Source organism: Leiobunum rupestre, chromosome 3 (assembly GCF_980474605.1).
Source record: "Leiobunum rupestre chromosome 3, qqLeiRupe1.1.hap1, whole genome shotgun sequence".
Lineage (NCBI taxonomy): Eukaryota > Metazoa > Arthropoda > Arachnida > Opiliones > Sclerosomatidae > Leiobunum > Leiobunum rupestre.
In genome coordinates, this window is record NC_143386.1 from 33137251 (window position 1) to 33159360 (window position 22110).

Sequence of the window (22110 nt, forward strand, 5' to 3'; positions counted from 1 at the left end):
AGTATAGTATGCAGTCTGGTTCTCTAGTACTTCTTTACCTCACAAATAATGTCGTCTTAAAAAAGTAATACTTTCGTTTTATTTATTACTTAGTTTATTTCATTAACCGCCGGGACAAGTGGCGTAGTCCTTTAATGCCAAGTATTTGGGCGGCAGATAGTTATAATGTGGGCGGCCTTCCGGGCCTTGTGAGAACGACTAACAATCCACCAACGGGTGGTTATTATACTTCATCTACGGGTGTCTCATACATATCCCCAAGTATCACCCCGTTGGCGTGGCCGTAACGTAAATCTCACCCTTGATTAATCAATTATTTGAGCGGATTAATTCTAATCACTAATAAAAATATACATTTACTTTGCTACGAGTTTAAAATCACTAAACTATTTCAACCACTCTAAAAATAAGAATAAAGCTAAGATTGGAATTTCCCGCCTCATGAAAGATATATAAAAATATTGAAATTAAAAATTCGCGCCCTTTAAAGAGATTTCGCGCCGTTTTTCAGCGCACCAGAAGAACAATAAGAGTGGAATATTGCAGAGTTCCGAGAGTGCCACTCCCCTCTTTCGACCAACACTCGCATTCTAGAGAGAGGGAGAGTGCTACGATTGAGAGCGTTTAGATTTTCGCCCATAATAATATAATTAAAATTCGGTGGCGAACTTGTCGTTTCTTTCAAACTGGCGTTTGGCTTTCAATTTTTTTGGTAAAAAGCTAAAATGTTATCTAAACTAATTTTTGGTACATTTTCTACAGATTTTGTTTAGCCCAAAATAGGGAAAATTAACCTGTTTTCTATAGAGCCAGGTACTTGTTCCTTTAATATACTAGTTATGTCTTGGGTAGCCCTTGACGTTGAGCTCGCGTTTTCGTTCGCCGCCATCATTCTATGAAACGCCGGATGTGAAGGTTGCCAGACAAATTTTTCGTTCAAATCCTTTCTCATTCGTGTATTGCTACAGTGTATTTCGAAAGGTTTTTTTTATATATTTGGGACGATATTAGAATTATTGTAGTATTTCTCAGTTCCCTTTTTATAAGTTGGAGTGTTGGTATTTTTGACGTGGCTCTCAATTAAAATCATTTCCACAGAGATCTCGTCACGCTGTTTTTTTTACTTTATTTGCAAAGTTTTCACTAGAATTTCATTTGGTTTTTATTCATCAAAAAGTATGACATTGTATTTGGTAGCGAAAATGCTACACAATTCTTCTTCTTTGTGCTGTTTTTTTTTTCATTTGGCCACATACTTGCACTTTTCAACTAATTTGGGCAACGGATCGTCTCGGCTTACAAGAAGCAAGCAACAGAGCAATGTAGTGTTTTCAATATCCTCCGGGTATCCAATTAACGGCGTTCAAAGTTGAATATTTCTACCTGATGACCTCTATCGATGTTTTTTCCTATTCGGCAATGATAAAATTTATATCGGATTGAAAACAACGCTTGGTACTGGAAATTCAATAACAGGTGGGTGAATACCAGGTGCTCGATGCGCGCACGTACTGGAAAATAATTCCAGTATCTGATCGCGAAGCAGTTTCTAGTAAGATCGTATCATCAAATTCCCAAGTGGACTACAGACCTCTCCATTTTGGTATAATAAAATTTATTATTCTCATATACTTAGGGGATTTAAGTTTAAATGAACGTCCTTTAAAACAATTCTCGTTTAAAATCTTATTTTCTATAAAATATTATCTTGTTTTAGATTTTAGAGCCCGCTTGAGAAATCATAAATATTTGAGAAAAACACATTACTTGTTTTTATAATATTGATAGATTTAATTGAATTACCAATGCAAATATGACATGGATGGCCAATTCTTTATTCAAAATATTTATACGAAAATATTGAAAAATCATAAAATATAAAGCAGAGCAGCGGCTGAAGTAGGAAAGCGGTCCGAAAGTAGTGTTCGTACGGGGTCAATATAAAGGTGGGGTCGGGGTGGGTCTAACCCCGCGAAAAACAAGTTGGGGTCGGGGATGGAAAATCCTTTGTATTTATTAAGAATAGAAAAATTATAGAAATACCCCAATTTTACTGATAGGTATCTTGTGTAAGCCAGCCTCTGAGAATAGGGACTATTAGTAATAGCAGAAGTAAATGAACCGAAGTTTTCGAAATAGCGCTCAGAATCGGAGGGCGTTTTCCTGATGAAAATAATGATAAAATCTAGTCAAATTAAAGATAATTTCCATCCCCGTCTTTTGACGCGATAAATTGCACTTGGGAGTTATGGGTATAGCTATTTATATGTATAAAAAATGGTTTCATAAAAACAAAAACGTTTTATTTTCGGCCTAGGAGCGCGCAAAATTTCAATTTCGAGGTAAATATTTAACTTCATAAGGAAAACGCCTCCAACATGGGAAGTATAGCAGTCTGATAACTTTGGTTTATTTACTTCTGGTAATAGTGAGGGGCTAACCACTTCCTTAAGTTCTGTACACCGATTACAGCGAGTACAGCCTTTAATAGTTCTAAATTTGTAATCGATTACGTAATCACTTTAGTACGGTCAAAAAGGGCTTGTACACCGATTACGGATAGTGGTCAGCCCCTCGGGTAATAGTAACAATAGATAGATAGGTAGATATTAAAATAAAGGTCTATAGCTTAGGCAATTGTTTAAGTAAGTTGTTTTATAAATTCACAAGTTATTTACAAACGTTGTAATTGCACACTCCTTAGCTGAGACTGAGAGAGCCCGAAACAATTTAAAATTACACTACGAAAACAAAACAACGAGAAATGGAAAACCCTGACTTGGTTTGCGACAGTCGGGGTCGGGGTCCCCGTACGAACACCGAAAGGTTCCAAGAATTTATTACGTAACGCTAAAATAAGTAAATTAAGCCTTAAGTTATGAAATATTATATTTTATATATTTTCTGATTTACCAAATAAATGATAATACTTTAAATAATTTTTAAAATATCTAGAATCTAAAAAGTCAGTGGCATCAGCTGAAGGTCATTCGGATCATTCTATTGTCGCCCACGAAAAAAGGGAGAGAAGGAACCTATATATTTTATATTTTTAGGATTTTAGCGGGGTGCGTCGGCGCGAAAATTTAAAATTACACTACGAAAACATAACGACGAGAAATGGAAAACCCCGACTTGGTTTGCGACAGTCGGGGTCGGGGTAAATAAGTAAATTAAGCCTTAAGTTATGAAATATTATATTTTACATATTTTCTGATTTACCAAATTAATGATAACACTTTAAATAATTTTTAAAATCTCTAGAATCTAAGAAGTATTTTCTCACACAGTAAAACATTCTTTAAATTTAAAACCCTGGGAATCTTTCCGAAACTCCGTTTTTCGAATTCCCCTTGGAGCTAATTAACCTGTCTCTTCGCTGGTCGACCAAGGGGTGGTGATCCCCAATGTTCTTATCTCGAAATGTATTGTTAGAAGTGGCATCTTTAACCTAGACTTGAGGGTTGCCAATATTTAATGTCATCGCCATTAACCCATATTCTCACGAATTTACGAAAGTATATTTTTCTGAAGATAACGAAGTAATTAATTAGAGCGATCGCCAAGCTAGTATCGTAAATGTACGCTGTAGACAATTGAAGCCTCAATTAACCATCTTCCCAAGTCCAAATGCCTGACCTTTGACCCCTGTGCCTGATAGTGCGTGGTCAACGTTTTTAATAATCGTGCATGCACTACTGGTGCGTGGTATTCGCAGCGAAAAGTTTCACTAGCACCATCTAATGGAAACAAGTCTCTGTCGCATTGAAGATTGATGGCTACAACCAAGGTATCAAAACATCACGTACATATTACGTGTTTTATCAAGGTTTCTAAAACGTATACGAAACACGTTTGGTAAACGTTGAACATGTCATCAGTTAGCACAACGTTGAACATGTCATCAATTAGCACAACGTTGAACATGTCATCAATTAGCACAACGTTGAACATGTCATCAGTTAGCACGTGATGCACGATTATTAAAATCCTTGTTTCACCACGTAGTTTTTACGTGTTAAATTAAGCGTACATTTAAATTATAAAAAGCGACTATTAAGTTCAAATCGCATTAATTTTGGAAACAATAACCGTAATAAATTATAACGTAATAATCAGCGATTTTGCTTGAATAAAGGAGTTGTTTTTTGTGTATATAGCGGTTAGTTCCCGTGAATTCAGGTATTATTTCGCGTACAATAATTTCATATTTTTGTGTGTTAATAGGTTAATTTTCGTTGGTCAATAGGTTATTTTGCGTGCATTAATGACTTATTTTGCGTGCATTATTTGTTTGTTTTGTGTACATTAATTGGTTGTTTTTTTGTGCATTAATTGGTTATTTTTGTGTGCATTCATTGGCTATTTTGTGTGCAATAATAATTTAGTTTATGTGCATTAGTTGCCTATTTTGGGTGCAATAATTGGTTATTTTGTGTGCATTAATTGCGAGGGGCAGGTCACTTCCATTTTGGGTGCGTCTTAATCATAGTAAAATGATTAAATCAGGGTAATAGTGATTAAATCAGGGTAATCAAGATTAAAAAATCTAATCAATATTAGAAAATCTAATCACGATTTAATCACTCTAATCATGATTTAAACGAGATTTAATTAATCTTATCACGATCTAATCTTTGTAATCATGATTTATACGTTTTACTTAGATTAAATCATTTTAATCACGATTTAATCACTCTAATCGCGATATAAACGACATTTAATTACTCTTATCATGATCTGATCTTTTTAATCATGATTTAAACGTTTCAATTAGATTTAATTATTTTAATCACGATTTAATCAATAAAATCGGTCGAATCGAGATTTTATCGAGCGCGGTTAATACGAAATAATAATTCTAATCACATATTAAATTATTCTAATCAGCTCGTTCTAATCACGCACAATTAAAATCATTCCAATCACCAATATAATCATTCTGGTTCTCGTTCTAATTTCTAATCGCGATTTAAACATAATAATCACGATTTAATGTACAGGAATATACTGAAAAAAGTAAAAACAAACCACTTTTGCATAGTAAAAATCAAAACATTTTATTTAAAATGCTGGTCACGACTAGTTTCGCTTACCGTTCGGTAGCATCATCAGGTGTGTGAGTGAAAGCGAAACTCGGTTACAATTTCCACAAAGTGGCTAAAAAATTATTTGGACCTTCGTCACGATTAAATTTTAAGTTTGTTTTTTTGTGGTCTAAAATTTCCAACGATTCCCTGAGATTAAGTTTTATATAGTTATCAATTTTACATATTATTTTGCTTTCATTAAACATAATGGAGTGGCTGGGGTTGTTTTTTATATGTTCGGCGAGAGCGGAAGAATAGGTTTTATTATTTTTTACATCGTTTTTATGTTCGTTTAATCTAAATTTGAAGTTGCGTTTAGTTTGGCCAATATATATGCCTTTACATGAACAAGGAATTTTATAAATACTATAGTTTTCGGAAGTTGGGATTTTGTCTTTTTTGGGGGCCAACGTGTTAATTATTTTATTACATGGTTTGAAAACGGGTTTGATTTTATAGTTACTTAATATATTGCCTAATTTTTCCGACACATTTTTTATATAAGGGATAACTGTATATATTTTTTTATTTTTTTCGTATGGGATGTTGGTGTTTATTCTTATTGAATGTCTGCTTTTAACTTTAGATAGGGTACGGTTTATTAGGGTTTCGTTATATCCTCTGTCTTTCCCGATAGCTCTTATGAAATTTATTTCATTTTCTAGAGAATCTTGGTCTGAGGAGATTTTGAAGGCTCTATATATGTAGGAGTGAAAGGCTGTTGTTTTTTGACTTAGGGGATGGTTAGAGTTTGCGTGAGGAGGTAAAGATACTGCGAATGGTTTTCTGTATACTGCTGTAGAGATTTGGTTATTATTTTTTATGATTGAGACGTCTAGAAAGGAGATTTTGTTATTAGTTTCTAGTTCGTATGTGAATTGGATCGAGTGGTCTAAGCTATTAAGGTACTTTAAAAAAATTAATAAATTTTCTATTCCATGTTTCCAGAGGGCTAAAATGTCATCTACGTATCTCTTCCAAAATTCTATGGTGAATGGGGAGTTTTTTAAGGCTATGTTTTCTAGTTTATCGATATATAAGTCACATAATAATAGGGAAAGAGAGGAACCCATTGCTAGGCCCTCTATCTGGGTATAGTAGTTGTCGTTAATTTTAAAGAAGGGTTGAATTATACATAATTTGACTAGGGTTAGAATTTCGTCGATTTCGATTGGGTTGTATTTATTGTCTAAGAGTCTTTCTTCTAGTACCGTTAGTGAACAAGGACACAATATCAAAGGACACGAATAGGTCTTCGTTTTCTATTTTTAATTCTTGTAAGTTTGTTATCAGTTCTGTAGAGTTCTTGATGGTGTGTTGAAAATTTGATTTAAGATGGGATAGTTTTTTAACGATGTATTTGGCGGTCGGTTGAGCAGATGAGTTGATATTGTCAACTATGGGGCGGAATTTGAGGACCGGCTTGTGTATTTTAGGTAGAATATACATTCTTGGTGCTGAATAGTGGACTGGGGTTAACTTTTTTATTTCTTCAGGTGTTAGGGTGATACAATTTTTTTAGGGTGTCTTTTACTTTTTTATGGTAAGTATTTGTAGGGTCTCTTTTTAGAGGTACGTAAGTGTTGATATCAGACAAGATTTCGTTTAGTCCTTTATCGTAATCTGATTTTTCTAGGACCACTATACAACCGCCTTTATCCACTCGGGTGATAATTATATTATTATTAGACTTTAGTTCTTTCAGGGCGGTTTTTTGGTCATTTGATAGGTTGATTACTGTTGGTTTTTTGTTTATTAATTTTTTGCAGTTGTACCTGATGCGATTTTGGTCTTCGTTTGGGATGGCTTTTAGGCTTCCTTCTATTTCCATAATTAAGTTATTAGGATTTAGAATTTTAGGGGAGATTGCATAGTTGAAACCGAGTTCTAAAACACTTGTTTGAGCTTCCGTCAGAATTGTATTGGATTTATTTACAATCTTTTTATTGTTTAATAAATCCAAGTGTTCAGCTGATAATTTTGATTTTTCTTTGGGTTTTTTAGTTTGGTTCAAAGAAAAATCAAAATTATCAGCTGAACACTTGGAAAGACAGAGGATATAACGAAACCCTAATAAACCGTACCCTATCTAAAGTTAAAAGCAGACATTCAATAAGAATAAACACCAACATCCCATACGAAAAAAATAAAAAAATATATACAGTTATCCCTTATATAAAAAATGTGTCGGAAAAATTAGGCAATATATTAAGTAACTATAAAATCAAACCCGTTTTCAAACCATGTAATAAAATAATTAACACGTTGGCCCCCAAAAAAGACAAAATCCCAACTTCCGAAAACTATGGTATTTATAAAATTCCTTGTTCATGTAAAGGCATATATATTGGCCAAACTAAACGCAACTTCAAATTTAGATTAAACGAACATAAAAACGATGTAAAAAATAATAAAACCTATTCTTCCGCTCTCGCCGAACATATAAAAAACAACCCCAGCCACTCCATTATGTTTAATGAAAGCAAAATAATATGTAAAATTGATAACTATATAAAACTTAATCTCAGGGAATCGTTGGAAATTTTAGACCACAAAAAAACAAACTTAATCTTTAATCGTGACGAAGGTCCAAATAATTTTTTAGCCACTTTGTGGAAATTGTAACCGAGTTTCGCTTTCACTCACACACCTGATGATGCTACCGAACGGTAAGCGAAACTAGTCGTGACCAGCATTTTAAATAAAATGTTTTGATTTTTACTATGCAAAAGTGGTTTGTTTTTACTTTATTCAGTATTTTAATGCATAGGGTTAGATACACTATATTTACAGGAATATACACGTACATATTAAGTGTTTTTTCAAGGTTTCTAAAACGTATACGAAACACGTTTGGTAAATGTTGATCGTGTCACTACTTAGCACATGTTTCACCACGTAATTTTAAAGTGTTAAATTTCGAGTACATTTAGAATATAAAAAGCGCCTATGTTCAAATCGCATTAATTTTTTAAGTTTTTTATTCAAATTTTTCCGTTTTAATCAACAATTTTGCGTGTATTAAGGAATTATTTTTGGTGTATTTAGCGGTTAGTTTCCATGAATTAATATTAATTAATATATTAATTTAATTTTTTTGTGTCAATCGGTTATATTTCGTTTGGTCAATCGGTTATTTTGCGTGCATTAATTGTTTGTTTATCTACATTAATTGGTTATTTTTATGTGCATTCATTGGCTATTTTGTGTGCATTAATTTAAAATTTTACTATTTTTTGATAACGGATCTTTTCAAAGAAAAAATCAACATTTGAATACAAGTTAATGAAATTGTACAGCTATAAAACCGTTAAGGTAATTGAAACAAATAGTCCTCTAGCGAGGAGCCTGGGGGAAAAGTGTTTAGTACCGAAGCCGCGTTGCCTCTTTGGACGGCTATTGCAATGCGTTGAAGTAGGTACTGTACCGAGCGCGTTTCGCCAGTCACTTCGCGAATTCCCCAGCCGATGGAGTGACCAAAAGCTAGGCCATCGCGCCCGAAGGACCCGAGGGTTTCGACTGCCACGGCTTTAAACACGTAACAGTTTTTTAGGCCTTCGTACTTGGCTTTCTTCTTTTTTTCAGCCAGGGTAGCGGCCCCGCGAGGGGCTGAAGAAGAAATGGCCAAATAGGAAGGCGCTAGAGGGTCGGTGCGGGTAAAATCACACACTAGGGATTTACCACCAGACCAGGGAACCAAGGATACACCATCGGGACGCTTTCCATCCTCACGCGATAGACCTGGGGGCTCCAGGATGGCCGGAACCCCAGCGGACACCAAAGCGCGTTTAAGAATATCGTTCACCGCACCATGGCGCGAAAGCCTACCCGCACTCTTCTTACAACTTAGGCCGTGAGTTCCAAAGGAATCGACTTGGCTACCGCAGCTGCAAGAATGCGGCACACACGAAGGCCGATGGCTATTCGGAATGAGTCATCCTTTAAGTATGTCCCCAATGACGGTGACGGAAGAGCGTTCAACTAGCAGCCGGATTCTTTAGTGCTCACGGAGAGCAACCTCGCCTTGGCACAGTCACTTGAAGAGTGGTCAGACAAGAGAGCGATCGATTTGTCAACGACAGGACCCTCCCACACGCGTTGATGTTTCCACTGCATTAATTGTTTGTTTTTGCTATATAATTGGTTATCTTGCGTGCCGTCATTGTTTTTTTTTGCGTACATAAATTAGTTCTTTTGCGTGCATTAATTAGTTAGTTTTGTGCATTAGTTGGCTATTTTTGGTGTATTAATTGGTTATTTTTGCTGCATTTATTGGTTATTTTGCATGCAATTATTGTTTTTTTCTTTAAATATTAATCTAATATGCACGTGCTCGTGCTACCTGGGAAGTAGCTCAATCAGTAAAATTTCCAGGTTTTAACATAAAATTGAAGAACTAAAAAAAGATATGGATAAAAACAGTAAGTTCCATCAGTAGGGTTAACATGCGGGTTCTGACACTAAATCATGGAAGTTTGAGGGACGTAGAAGGCTTGTAGAAGGCAGTACTAAACAAGAGTCTTATATACTAACTTAACACGTTGAAACGACGAATATATTTACGCAACACGGAATATAAACGATGAATACTAAATATCAACCTAATATGCACGAGCTCTTGTTACCTGGGTGCTCTTCTTTCTCCCCTTTAATATTACCAGAGAAATCAGTGGTTCAAATTTCATATTAAAATGTTGTTTATTTCTTAATTCATATATTAACATGGTTATCGTACGCGCTTCATACAGGTGGTAAAAAAAGGGGGACTGTCAATCAGATCATAACCCTTCTTTTCTGCAAAGTGGGTAAAGAGCTGACCGTCAACCATTAATACACATAAAGGCTGCTCCACCAAACATGAACAAAACCGCATTTTTGTTGGAAATAAACTAAATATGATATTGCGCCCCGCAGAATATTATCTTCCGAAATGTCTTCTAATAAATCAGTTTCAAGCGAATGACATTAGCGGTTTATACTGAAGAACACTTCTCTCGCGAGAAAGATATTTATATACTTCTGGTGCCACAGATAACCGCGACCTTGGCACTAATAATAATTAGAAAGAAGCACGTCTTAAACATTCTTGGTACTGAATACAACTAAGTTACCTTAACGATTCATCAACAAAAAAGCCAATGTGAAAAATTAACAAAACGTGCTTCTTCACATTGACAGTCTCGTTAGAAAAATGCAAGCAAAGATTTATGAATTAGCGTAATTAATAAATTATCCCTAGTAATCATCAGCTTCGTTCTGGATGAATCTTCATTGGTGATATTTGATTTTTTTTTATTTTCAGTTTATTTCACCAAAGCAACCGGACACTTGAGGTTTCGTTATAAAGGCAGGGTACACTCAATAGCTGAAACATTCAATTCGATTACTAAGGTGTATTCAAATTATTTTCGGATAAAATATTAAGGTAGTTTAATTAAATCGGTTATCTAGTTAACGCTTTTGGGATGTCTTCAGAACATTCTTTGGCCGCTTCCGTGGCAACGATTGATTCGACAGCGCCAGTGTTGCAAGATGAAACCAAACCCAAATTGAAGAAAGTGGTCTTTGTGGTCGGTATTTTGGGAGGCGCCCAATTCATGGTCTTCCTCACGGCCTTCGTACCGTCATCCTTCTTTCCTGATAAAGTAAGTTCCACGAAACCAGATATTCTGTATCGTGGTGTTACAGACTTTGTTTGTGGGATCCGCCATTTTGGGCCAATCATGATAAACAGCAACGATATCATGACTGTTTGTTAGTAGGCCTAATATTTTCTAGGTACAGGAAGAAAAATTGCATGTCCTTCTTTTATTGGTACTTTTTTGTAGATAGATAAGGTAGCAATAATATAAATGGAATATTTACACAATCAATGAGATCATTAGACTAAAGCCCAGTTCACACTATACAATTAATTGGGCCACTTAATTGAAACCAACTAATTGTAAGCAAGAAAATTGTACAGTGTGAACAGAAAAAGTTGGAACAATGGTTACAATATTTCTGTTCACACTATTCAATTTTCTTGCTTACAATTAGTTGGTTTCAATTAAGTGGTCCAATTAATTGTATAGAGTGAACAGGGCTTAAGTTTGAATGGGGCACTAGACAGGCGTGGGATAAATCAAAATTAGGATCTACGCTACCTGGCGGTTCAAATGAGCAAATCATCCCAATCCCCCTCACCCCTACCACCTCTACTAACTCTCGCCATTCACGAAGCAGTTTCAGGTAACATGTATTGGGGTTTATGCATAAGTTTCGATTTTTCACCAACAGGTGGATTAATTTAGCCAGTTTGGCCAGTCGCTAGCCAAACGTAAAAATCCAATTCGTTTCAAGCCTTGGGGGTTCCTTGATAGTCTATGATGAGATAAAGTAAAAAAAATTAACCAATATTTTTTTGAAAATCATTACCTACAATCACCGCTAGGTAAGGGGAAATGGCGAAAATGGCGGTGTCCACGTTTTGACCCGAAATTGAACCAATATAGAGCAAGCAACACGGCTAATGAATATCAATGTCTAGGCTCGTGAGAAGGGACTGACAGGATTGCAAACAGGATTTATCATGGGAGTCTTGCACCTTGTGGTCTTGATTGCCGTCTATATCGAGTTGAAAATGGTAAGCGAATAGGCAATCCTTGTGAAGACACATGTTAAGCTTCCCTCAACCTTCTCGCAATAGGTCATGAGCTATATCAGCAGTATATAATATATGCACCTCCCTACACTGCTTATTTTATTCGTTTGAAACATCTTCCTTGCCAAGCTCCCGCTCATATTTTTCAAAAATTGTGCGGGGTGAAATACGGTATAAATAAGATTATAAGACCATTAAATCAGGCAAAGATGGCTTGAAAAAGGGTTTATCCTTACGCAATATATTTCTTACATTTCACATAGTTATAGGCGAAGTAATAACTGTTTCAACGGTGCTATTCAAATATAGATCATCTTCATATAGTTCATACGTGTGTGTGTGTTTCAGATGCAGATCATATCTCCGAAGAAGCAGTTATTATATGGACTTATATTTTCAGGGATTGCTTGCATCGCATTTGGGTAAGGTTTTAACACAATGGACGCGAATTAGAAGCGTTATTTCCTAGATTATTTTCAACCATAAAAACAACCGTTTCGTTTTTACCTTTTAGGTTCGCTTACATGATTGAAAATAAAGTGGCGCTCTTAGTATTTCAACTTTTAATAAGAATCATCCACGGAGCGGCGCTGGGAGCTACGGACGTGTCTAGTTTCGTCTTAACCAATATGATTACCCCGATACAGTATTTGTCGACTGCCATGGTTAGTGGATTAAGCCAATTGAGTTTTTAAAAGTATATAAGTTACATATCCGGAAATCGATAAATCGAATAAACGAGCTAATTTCACTAACCGCACTGCCATCTTTTGGTTTAAAAGATAAATATTATTATTATGGAACTTTTCACAATAAAGGCAAACCTAAGTTGACGTCATATGTCACCGAGTTCATGTTGAGGCATGACGTGAAAGTACCATTCTCGATTGATTTTTTGCCTAACTGCGCATGCGTCGGATAGTATGGAAACTGGCTTATTTCCGAGCTGTCAGTAATACTTATATTAATATAGCTGCTTCCACGTGGTCCATGCTCTGATAAAGTTAATTATCAGAGCACCGAACGCTTAAAGAACCGTACCACAGGTATATCAAAAGTATCTGTTAGATTATTATAAAATTAATAAATAAATTAGCAAATAAAAAGTTCATTTAGTCTTTGTACCAGTTAGGGTTTTTTCAACTTTAGCGAACTTTTTGTCCCGTTTCGATCAGTTACACTATTTCCTACTCAATGACTAAGCCGATACTACCCTGTCACGGCGAATAGCCTGGCAGTCGATAAAATGGCGCTATCTCTAGATTTTTGCTAATTGCGACTCTTGGGATTCTACTAACTGCCCTTGCTTAAATGGTGGTTCAGTAAATACAAAATGTCGTCTTCTATGACAGTAATTTACAGTTGATGGAATCTATTGTATAATATCACCAAACTAAGCATTGAGGTTAACGGTAATAGTTAGTGTAAGGAGCTGTTGGCTCGCGTGGTTTGAAGGGTTTGCCAACACCCTCCTAGGCAGTAGAACCCGGCGACCTGAATTGATGCCATTATCGCTAGATGACTTGAGCTTAAGGTGGTGCCTTGGGTATTAGCCTAGCTGATTATTTAAAGGGTAGAAGTGAAAAAGAGGACGTAGGTGTAACCATAGGTTTTAAATAACGTTTCTTATAAGTGAGTCACACTTCGCATAGTAATGGTCCATTGAGAGTCGTTTCTAAAATGACCACTCATCTTTGGTGGGTTTCAGACATTAGGCCTTTGCCTTATCAACAACTCAGCATAGTGCCGGCAGACGAGGCAAAATATAATATTTTGTTTGTAAGTTGCTTAATTTTCTCGGTGGAGGAGCTTATAGAGTACGAGTAATTTTTTAGGCTAACTAACAAACTAATGTACTACAGTGTCCTAAACATAAAAAAGGGACACTCTAAAAGATTCGGGAAGAAATTGCCCTCATGGTAACTTGATAAAATGGGTCCCTTAAACTATAGTTACGCGACGAGCCTCAGAGCCCTTATTTACTTGTCATATAATTATAGACTAATGGCGTAACGTAAACCATAATTCTTATCGATTTGGTCTTCTGAATTTTAGGCCGTGTTAGAAGGTCTCTTCTCATTCTCCATTTTGGTAGCGGCGCCATTGGGAGCTTACCTTTTGCAGGTAAGACAGTCAATCTTGTAAATACTTCCATCACCGGCTTGGGAGTTAATTTACTAATGTTAGGTACCATTGCAGGCGGGAGGTTATCAGTCACCTTTCATCGTCGCCGGTGGTGTGTGCATATTGTACGCCATAGTAATTTACCTGTGGATAGAAGAAACGGGTAAGAATGCTCTGTATTTTTCGTCCGTTCTCCCAAATTTATAAAACTAACTGCCATGACTAAAATATATTAAAAATAACAAGCTGCGGGAGTCTATCCGCGAGACGGGTTGATGGCTCCAGCATCGAGTTTTAAAAGTCCAATTTCTTCATGGTTTTCTTTCTGACATATTCTGAAAAAGACTGATATTGTTTTGTTGTTCATAGAATACAAGGAAACGACTGGAGTGATGTTCGCTGTCAAGAACACGGTGACACCTCGAGTACTTTACTATTTATATGCTTTCACGCTCTACGGCGCTTTGTTGGCATTCTTCGCTTCCATGCTGGAGCCTAAACTGGGGGAAGTAAGTAACGCGATATCTAAATGTGGGGGAAATAAGTAACGCGAGACCTAAATGTGGGGGAAGAAAGAAACACAAGACTTAAATGTGGGGGGAGTAAGTTACGCGAGACCTTAATGTGGGGGAAGTAAGTAACGCGAGACCTAAATGTGGGGGTAGAAAGAAACACAAGACCTAATTGTGGGGGAAGTAAGTTACGCGAGACCTTAATGTGGGGGAATTGAAATTGCTTGTGTTTTGAAATTGGGTGGAAAGTTTTCGTGATTCTCTCGGTAGAAGCGCTGGCAAGCACAGATATTAGAAGAATGGGTTTTTGGATATGATTCGGTTCCTGTAGGTTATTTATTCAAGAAGAAACTACGCTTGTCACGAACGGGTTGCTCTTCCTTACACGGCAGTGATAACGGAGTGCTCTGACCTCTCCATAAAAAGATCTCGATTAAGTGGCTGTGACGAGGAAGTCCTTTAAAGGGGTCATGTCTACAGTCAAGGAAAGTTGATAGAAATGGGAATACATTATACTTATTGTATTAGGCATTATCGTCTGATGAAAATTACTAAATTGTGTTCTTTAGCAAATGCAGTCTAACAAATTTCTGATTTCTAGTTTAACTTGACGCTATCCCAAGTGGGATTAGTAATGATGGTTTGCAACGGCGTACAGACCATCGCCTTCCCCATCTGTGGACAGTTATGTGACCGTACTGTAAGTTAGAATCACACAAAGTGGCCAATGATTTTACTGAAATTGCCCATGTTGTATCATTACAGGGGAAGTACACCGCCGTGTCCATTACATCTTACGTCCTTGTCATTATCGGCATGCTCATGTTTGGTCCGTTTCCCGGATTAGTCAGCACGTTTCAGTAACGAATTTTTTACTTTAACCTCAATATACATTATCTTTCTACTTTCTAAAGATATTTGTGGGTCTCTTTCAGATATTTCTCTGTTTTCATCGTGTCCCTCATAATATGCGCCATCGGAATGTCCGCTCTTTCAGTGTCAGTTTTCTTGCAATGCAAGATTCAACTCATGTAAAATACCAATCATTTGTTTTACCAACTTAAATTCCTAATTTGTATATTAATCCTATAAATGACAGAAACATGGGCTTTAATGAAAACATAGCTGGAAGCTTGGTGTCCGTTTCGTATCTGGGATTCACAAATATAGGGTAAGTACGGGTATATAGTATATCTGGAATTCAGTTTTATTACTTGAAATTATTAACAAGTCCACGTCTAGCACGAGGTATTTAGCGGGACAATCATACACTCAATAGCCCTCGAAACGATACACATATCGTATACTCGCTACTAGGAGTGATTATTCAGTACATTTTCTATATACCAAGTCTACATACTCGCAACTAGGAGTGATTATTAAGTACATTTTTATATACCAAGTCTACATACTCGCAACTAGGAGTGATTATTCAGTACATTTTCTATATACCAAGTCTACATACCTGCTACTAGGAGTGATTATTCAGTACATTTTCTATATACCAAGTCTACATACCTGCTACTAGGAGTGATTATTCAGTACATTTTCTATATACCAAGTCTACATACCTGCTACTAGGAGTGATTATTCAGTACATTTTCTATATACCAAGTCTACATACTCGCTACTAGGAGTGATTATTCAGTATATTTTCTACATACCACGTCTACATACTCGCTACTAGGAGTGATTATTCAGTATATTTTCTACATACCACGTCTACATACTCGCTACTAGGAGTGATTATTCAGTATATTTTCTACATACCACGTCTACATACTCGCTACTAGGAGTGATTATTCAGTATATTTTCTACATACCACGTCTACATACTCGCTACTAGGAGTGATTATTCAGTATATTTTCTACATACCACGTCTACATACTCGCTACTAGGAGTGATTATTCAGTATATTTTCTACATACCACGTCTACATACTCGCTACTAGGAGTGATTATTCAGTATATTTTCTACATACCACGTCTACATACTCGCTACTAGGAGTGATTATTCAGTATATTTTCTACATACCACGTCTACATACTCGCTACTAGGAGTGATTATTCAGTACATTTCCTATATGCCACGTCTCCCCCAAGAGATATGTTTAAAGGAAAAGTCCAACTTGCTTAAATTATTATTTATAGTGAAAAAGCATCGTTTAAAACAGCGATAAAAATAATATATGATACAATTAAATGACAATTTAAATACAAAATTTAAAATTAAATTGTTTTATAATGCCGTTTGTGTGGACAGACATACTTCCGAACCTATTAGCCGTTTTTAATGTAGTATGACGTGTTTCCGAAATGACTACGCGATTGGCTATATTATATCAGCTGACCAATCAACCATAAACCTATACAGAACCACGGCCCAATGCACGAGCTCGCTCCGCGAGCGCTCTGCTCGCGATCGTGTTTGAGAATGCCAGATATTCCGAAAAACCAACAATTAGGCTGATTTTCTTCTCAATTGGCGTGAAAAATTCTGATTCGTAACCAGCTACTCTTCTACGTCTTAATTGGTGAGCGCACATAATTCCAATGCTCTTTATAATAATTATTAAACGAGTTAATTGTAAATAGAACCATATAAAATTGTAACAAATACACTCACTCGCTAATTGAAAAGCCGTCTGCTGCCACTCTACCATTCAGAGGCTCAGAGCCAATGAAATTTAATTTTAAATTGACGTCAACTCTAACTTTCGGAGCCAAGGAGAAGCAAATTCAGGACTTTCGTCACAGCCGGCTCTAAACGAAAATGGCGCCACCCTACTAGTTGTTTTTATATATTATAGAAGCGTAAATATATTTTATTTGAAAGTTTTTAAACAAAATGAAAATTATTTAAAAAAATTTAAAACTGGGCCTTTAATTTTAAGTTAAGTTTATTTTATCTTGGACTTTTCCTTTAAAAGAAACTTCTAATTATCAGTATCATATTTAATTACTAGGAATGATTAAACAGATTTAACGTTTTTGTCACTTGGAGCGCTGTTGATTGACCTTTAATAGGGTCAAACGTCTGTAGGAGATTTTATTCTTATTGTTTTACGTAAAATCGGCAGAAGATTCAAACAAGATTCTGTTAAACAACTCACCTGAAGAAACTTCCTATCGTAATATATAGTGAGAGGGAAATTAAGATTTTAAAAGAAGTGATCACAGTCCTCACAATTGCTACCCAGAATTTAAAAATGTTTGTCTCGATAATATACTAAAATATTATTATAAAAAAAAATAGTATAAACATGGTGATCTTGACCTTGAGAATGATGATATCGATCTTTAGAATCGCAAACTTAGTCAACCCAGCTTTAGTAGACATGGAAGGGCTGGCAGATCCCAGGCACCAAATGAACAAAAATACAATGCCTTAACTGAATTGTATATCTTTTATCGCTTATCAGGATGACCTTGGGCGACTTTCTGGGCGGATTGTTCATTGACTACATGGGATACAGATACGGCGCTGTGCTCTGGGCTGTGTTAATGATATTCGGGGTATGTATGCGTTCTAAGACAATGGTTATTCATACCAGAAGTATATATTTAGTGGAATCTATTGGCCCCCATAGTTCTACACTTTCGGCTAGTGTTGCAAGAAATCCAATTTTTGGCGAAAAGTGTAGCGCAAAAACACTTACACCGGAAACTATTGGTCACTGTTTTTGTGCTACGCTTTTTAGGCCGTGGATCACCCTTCTTGAAAAACAAAAGAAAATATACACTAGGTGGTTTCTTTTATCTTGTTATCGGGCTAAAGGTGTAGTCTTTTAACCCTAAAACGAACTATTCGCCAGTTTCGGGGCTGAGAATTATTCTACACCATAAACTATTCGTCTTGTCCAGGATTTTAGGGCTACTCTTTTTACTCCTTCTGGGAAGGAGGTGTGAAGAGAGTAAATCGAATTTTGTCGTCTGCTAGCCAGAATGCATCTGCTAAAAAGGTCACAGACAGCCATTTTGGAAAAACAATTTTTACCCCGACTTGACCTATTCGTCACCACAGAATTGGAGTACAATGACGTCATAGGGTAATTACTCTTCTTACCCTACTCCGAAATCCCAGAACCAGCGAAACGAAACCACGTACTGACGCGTTTCTATGACCCAAAATGACGGCTTTCGTAACGAGCATTTCATCTCACCCGAAAGTGTGTCATTTTTAACGTATTAATCGTCTAAGATTTTGCTTCTAAAGATTCGAAAAAGGTAAAACAAGTAGTTACCTTTCATTAAAGGTTAGTAGTTGATTTTATAAAATAAAAAGTGGTCTTGCCCAACTTGTTAAAATGTTGCTCTTACGTCACATAACACAGCTCTATTAGTATATTTTGCGCACGAGCTTTTTGCACACGCGCTAAAAAATATATTCCTCGCTACTGTAGCGCGCGCTCCTAGCCTTGTATAAGTAAGAGACTGTGAGGTAAGAGCAACATTTCAACAAGAAGGCCACGTTAGTTTATAAAAATAACTATTTTCGGAACTTTCTGTATTTCAAATAGAAATTAGACCAAAAGCGAAAATAGGCCTTGGCTATAATTACACTGGGTTTGGGGGAAATTATTTTGGCTATAATTACTATTCGCTTTAGTTGCGTGTACTACACCAGAATAAAACCAAAAAGTTTGGACTAAATTTTCCAATTCTCTTACAAGTTAGTGTAGCCGCTAATTATATATCTTGCGAGCATACTAATGTTGTTTGCTTGAGACATGTATCTTCGCAGAAACGTTTTCGAAGACAAAATAGTGAAGGAGGGGATACGTTATTAGGCAGCCCCAGCCACCCCTCGAAAACGTGTAGTGGCCACTTTTAGGAGCATTATCTATACTACTACAAATTCCAAGTACACGTTTTGAGAGGTGTATTAACCAGTCCATTACAGTTATTTTCAATTAAAATTATATTCGTAGCTTGCTCGTGGGTGTGGCTGGTGTTCGTTGCCATGGTAACGCGTCTAGGTTCGCCATGACATTGAGACGCACATAGTGGCCACGTGATTATTTCGCAGGATCGTGTGGCGTTTTGCCCTGTGATCTGTGACGTGAAATTAATGTCATGGCGGCCGTTTCAAGGCGGAGCTTATTTATGACGTATGCCAACGACGCTACGAGCAACCACCGAATAAGTAACTATAACAATGGAGTGCAATTTTTACATTTCGCGTCGAGTAATATACGGTTTGGCGAAAAATCTAGTTCATTTTCCAGGTGGTTTGCGACCTACAATGTAGATGAATATATCTCTTCTTGTGGCGCAAAATTAGCCTTAAATACACGTCATCTTTTGAGGAGTAACTAGGGATTTATATAGAGTTGTAAGTCGGAAAATTTCATTATTTACCCAAAAAAGGAAAAAAAAAAGGTTTTTATTCCATTATAGTCTAATATTGTTCGCAAATTTAAATTTCGCGGAATTTTGTGGGAATATATACAGACGTTATATTTGATAAATATCAATTTTTATAAACGCTTAAATGAGATCGATCGATTGAAAACCAAAATCTAGCGTTTAAAATTGGCAGTTTCGGTTTGCAGTCAGTTGAAAAATGATCGTATGCACAAGCAGAATTATCGAAAAATGCGTATCATAAAGTAAGTCGTTGGAATTATTACAAGACCCAAAAATTAGTTCGAAAATTATCGACGTTTACGATAATTCGAACGTCTGGCAATGCTGGGACTTACGTCGTAAGTGATAGGATTAATGTCTACTTTGACTGTAAAGAAAATTGTAATAGCACTAACGAATATGCCACTCAAATAGGCTATAGTTGTGTTCACATTCAACGGAAAAATTAGTTATGGATATTACCCTTACCAAAATTACGTTTCGAAAATAAAACCTTAAAAAAGACTTATTCAAAGCCCATAATAAATCATGAATAAGTCTCCAAACTCCAAAACTCAGACTAAAAATATACTTAAATCTAGATACAATCAAGTTTTATTTACGTTTCTTTAAGCTAGCCTTAAAGAAGACTCGTTTTTAGCTCTATTTAAGATCTTGCTATGAGACCTAATTTAGATTTGTTTTTTGCGGTTTGTTTGAGACTTGATTTAAACCCCTTTTTCCGTGATTTCTGGGAGATTTGATTTAAACCCAGATTTTTTATTTGTAGGGACCCAATTTAGTCCCGCGTTTTACTATTTGTGGGAGACTTAATTTAAACTTGTTTTTTGCGATTTGTTTGAGACTTGATTTAAACACTATTTCCGTGATTTCTAGGAGATTCGGTTTAAACCCATATTTTTTAATTTTTAGGAAACTCAATTTAGACATGATTTTTGCGATTTGAAAGACACTGCATTAAAATTCGCTTTCTGTAGGAGCCTCAATTAAGACCTGTATTTTACTATTTGTAGGAGACTCTATTTATACCTGCGTTTTACTATTTGTAGGATACTCTATTTAAACCTGCGTTTTACTATTTGTAGGAGACTCTACTAAGACTTTTTAATGCGATTTTTAGGAACTCGATCTAAACTCTGGATATACTGGTAAATCTGCCGATATGAGTACAACCAGGGTGCCCTATATGTGAGCAGTCCACTGTGATTTATAGTTAAATTCTTCACCAGTTATTGCACGGTCCGTTCAAATCCAACGTTAAAATAATTATTAAACACTGAATCAAAAATGACTACTATGTTCAGCTGCCATGCTGGATTGCAAGTTCTAAAATCTCCAGACTTCATGGCTGGCTCTAGATGCTAGGCTACTTTTAACTCAGCTCAGTTTATTTACACACTCATACGGAATAAATTTTACTTGAAAGGAAATATCCTAGTTTAAAAATTTATATATATTTATATTATTTAATATACATAAAAATTTTAAACGGTTATTTTATTACAAATATTTTAGGGTTTCAAGTGAGTTGAGCTTAACCAAAATTAGCCAGCCCATCCCTTATGACCATTTTGTAACCAAGATTTCAAGTTGCAATCCATCATGGCAGTTGAACAATAAGCTTTTAATAACCTGTTTAATATCAAACTTAAGTGGCCATTATATTTACGATTACTTTGATTTTAACTTCAAATTGTAACCTCTAAGCAACTTTCAAGTCCCCAGAAATGAATCTCCCCATATGAGACTAAAGTGAAGTCTTAAATGACTCTTATTTTAATCTAAAATTGTAACCCATAATCAACTCTCATTTAAGCCTTTTTCAAGTCCTCAAAATTGAGTATCCCAATATGAGACTAAAGTGAAGTTTAAATAACCCTTATTCTAATCAAATATTGTAACCCATAATCAACTCTCATTTAAGCCTTTTCCAAGTCCCCAAAATTGAGTCTCCGAATATGAGACTAAAGTGAAGTCTTAAATAACCCTTATTCTAATCTAATATTGTAACCCTTAATCAACTCTCATTTAAGCCCTTTTCAAGTACCCAAAATTGAGTCTCCCAATATGAGACTAAAGTGAAGTCTTAAATAACCCTTATTCTAATCTAATATAGTAACCTCTAAGCAACTCTCAATCAAGTCTCTTTCAAGTCCCCAGAAATGAATCTCCCCATATGAGACTAAAGTGTAATCTTAAATAACCCTTATTCTAATCTAATATTGTAACCCATTATCTACTCTCATATAAGCCTTTTTCAAGTCCCCAAAATTTAGTCTCCCAATATGAGACTAAACGAAGTCTTAAATAACCCTTATTCTAATCTAATATTGTAACCTCTAAGCAACTCTCAATTAAGTCTCTTTCAAGT

The 22110-nt window shown here is 35.8% G+C and overlaps 1 protein-coding gene across 1 annotated transcript; it reads left to right on the top strand.

Annotated features, from left to right (window-relative positions):
* Positions 1-10555: 10555 nt before the first annotated feature.
* On the top strand, positions 10556-20931 carry LOC149951531 (MFS-type transporter SLC18B1-like). The gene is made up of 13 exons (XM_090169575.1): positions 10556-10735; positions 11620-11715; positions 12082-12155; positions 12248-12398; positions 13789-13857; positions 13933-14020; positions 14227-14366; positions 14971-15069; positions 15135-15229; positions 15305-15400; positions 15469-15540; positions 17792-17885; positions 20860-20931. The coding sequence occupies exons 1-13, from the start codon at positions 10556-10558 to the stop codon at positions 20929-20931; spliced, it is 1326 nt and encodes a 441-aa protein (XP_090025701.1).
* Positions 20932-22110: the final 1179 nt, after the last annotated feature.

Coding starts and splice junctions, on each gene's coding strand:
- LOC149951531 (XM_090169575.1), top strand. CDS start 10,556: ATGTCTTCAGAACATTCTTTGGCCGCTTCCGTGGCAACGATTGATTCG. Junction 12,156..12,247: donor ATTGCTTGCATCGCATTTGG/GTAAGGTTTTAA, acceptor TTTACCTTTTAG/GTTCGCTTACATGATTGAAA. Junction 17,886..20,859: donor CTGTGTTAATGATATTCGGG/GTATGTATGCGT, acceptor TGCGATTTTTAG/GAACTCGATCTAAACTCTGG.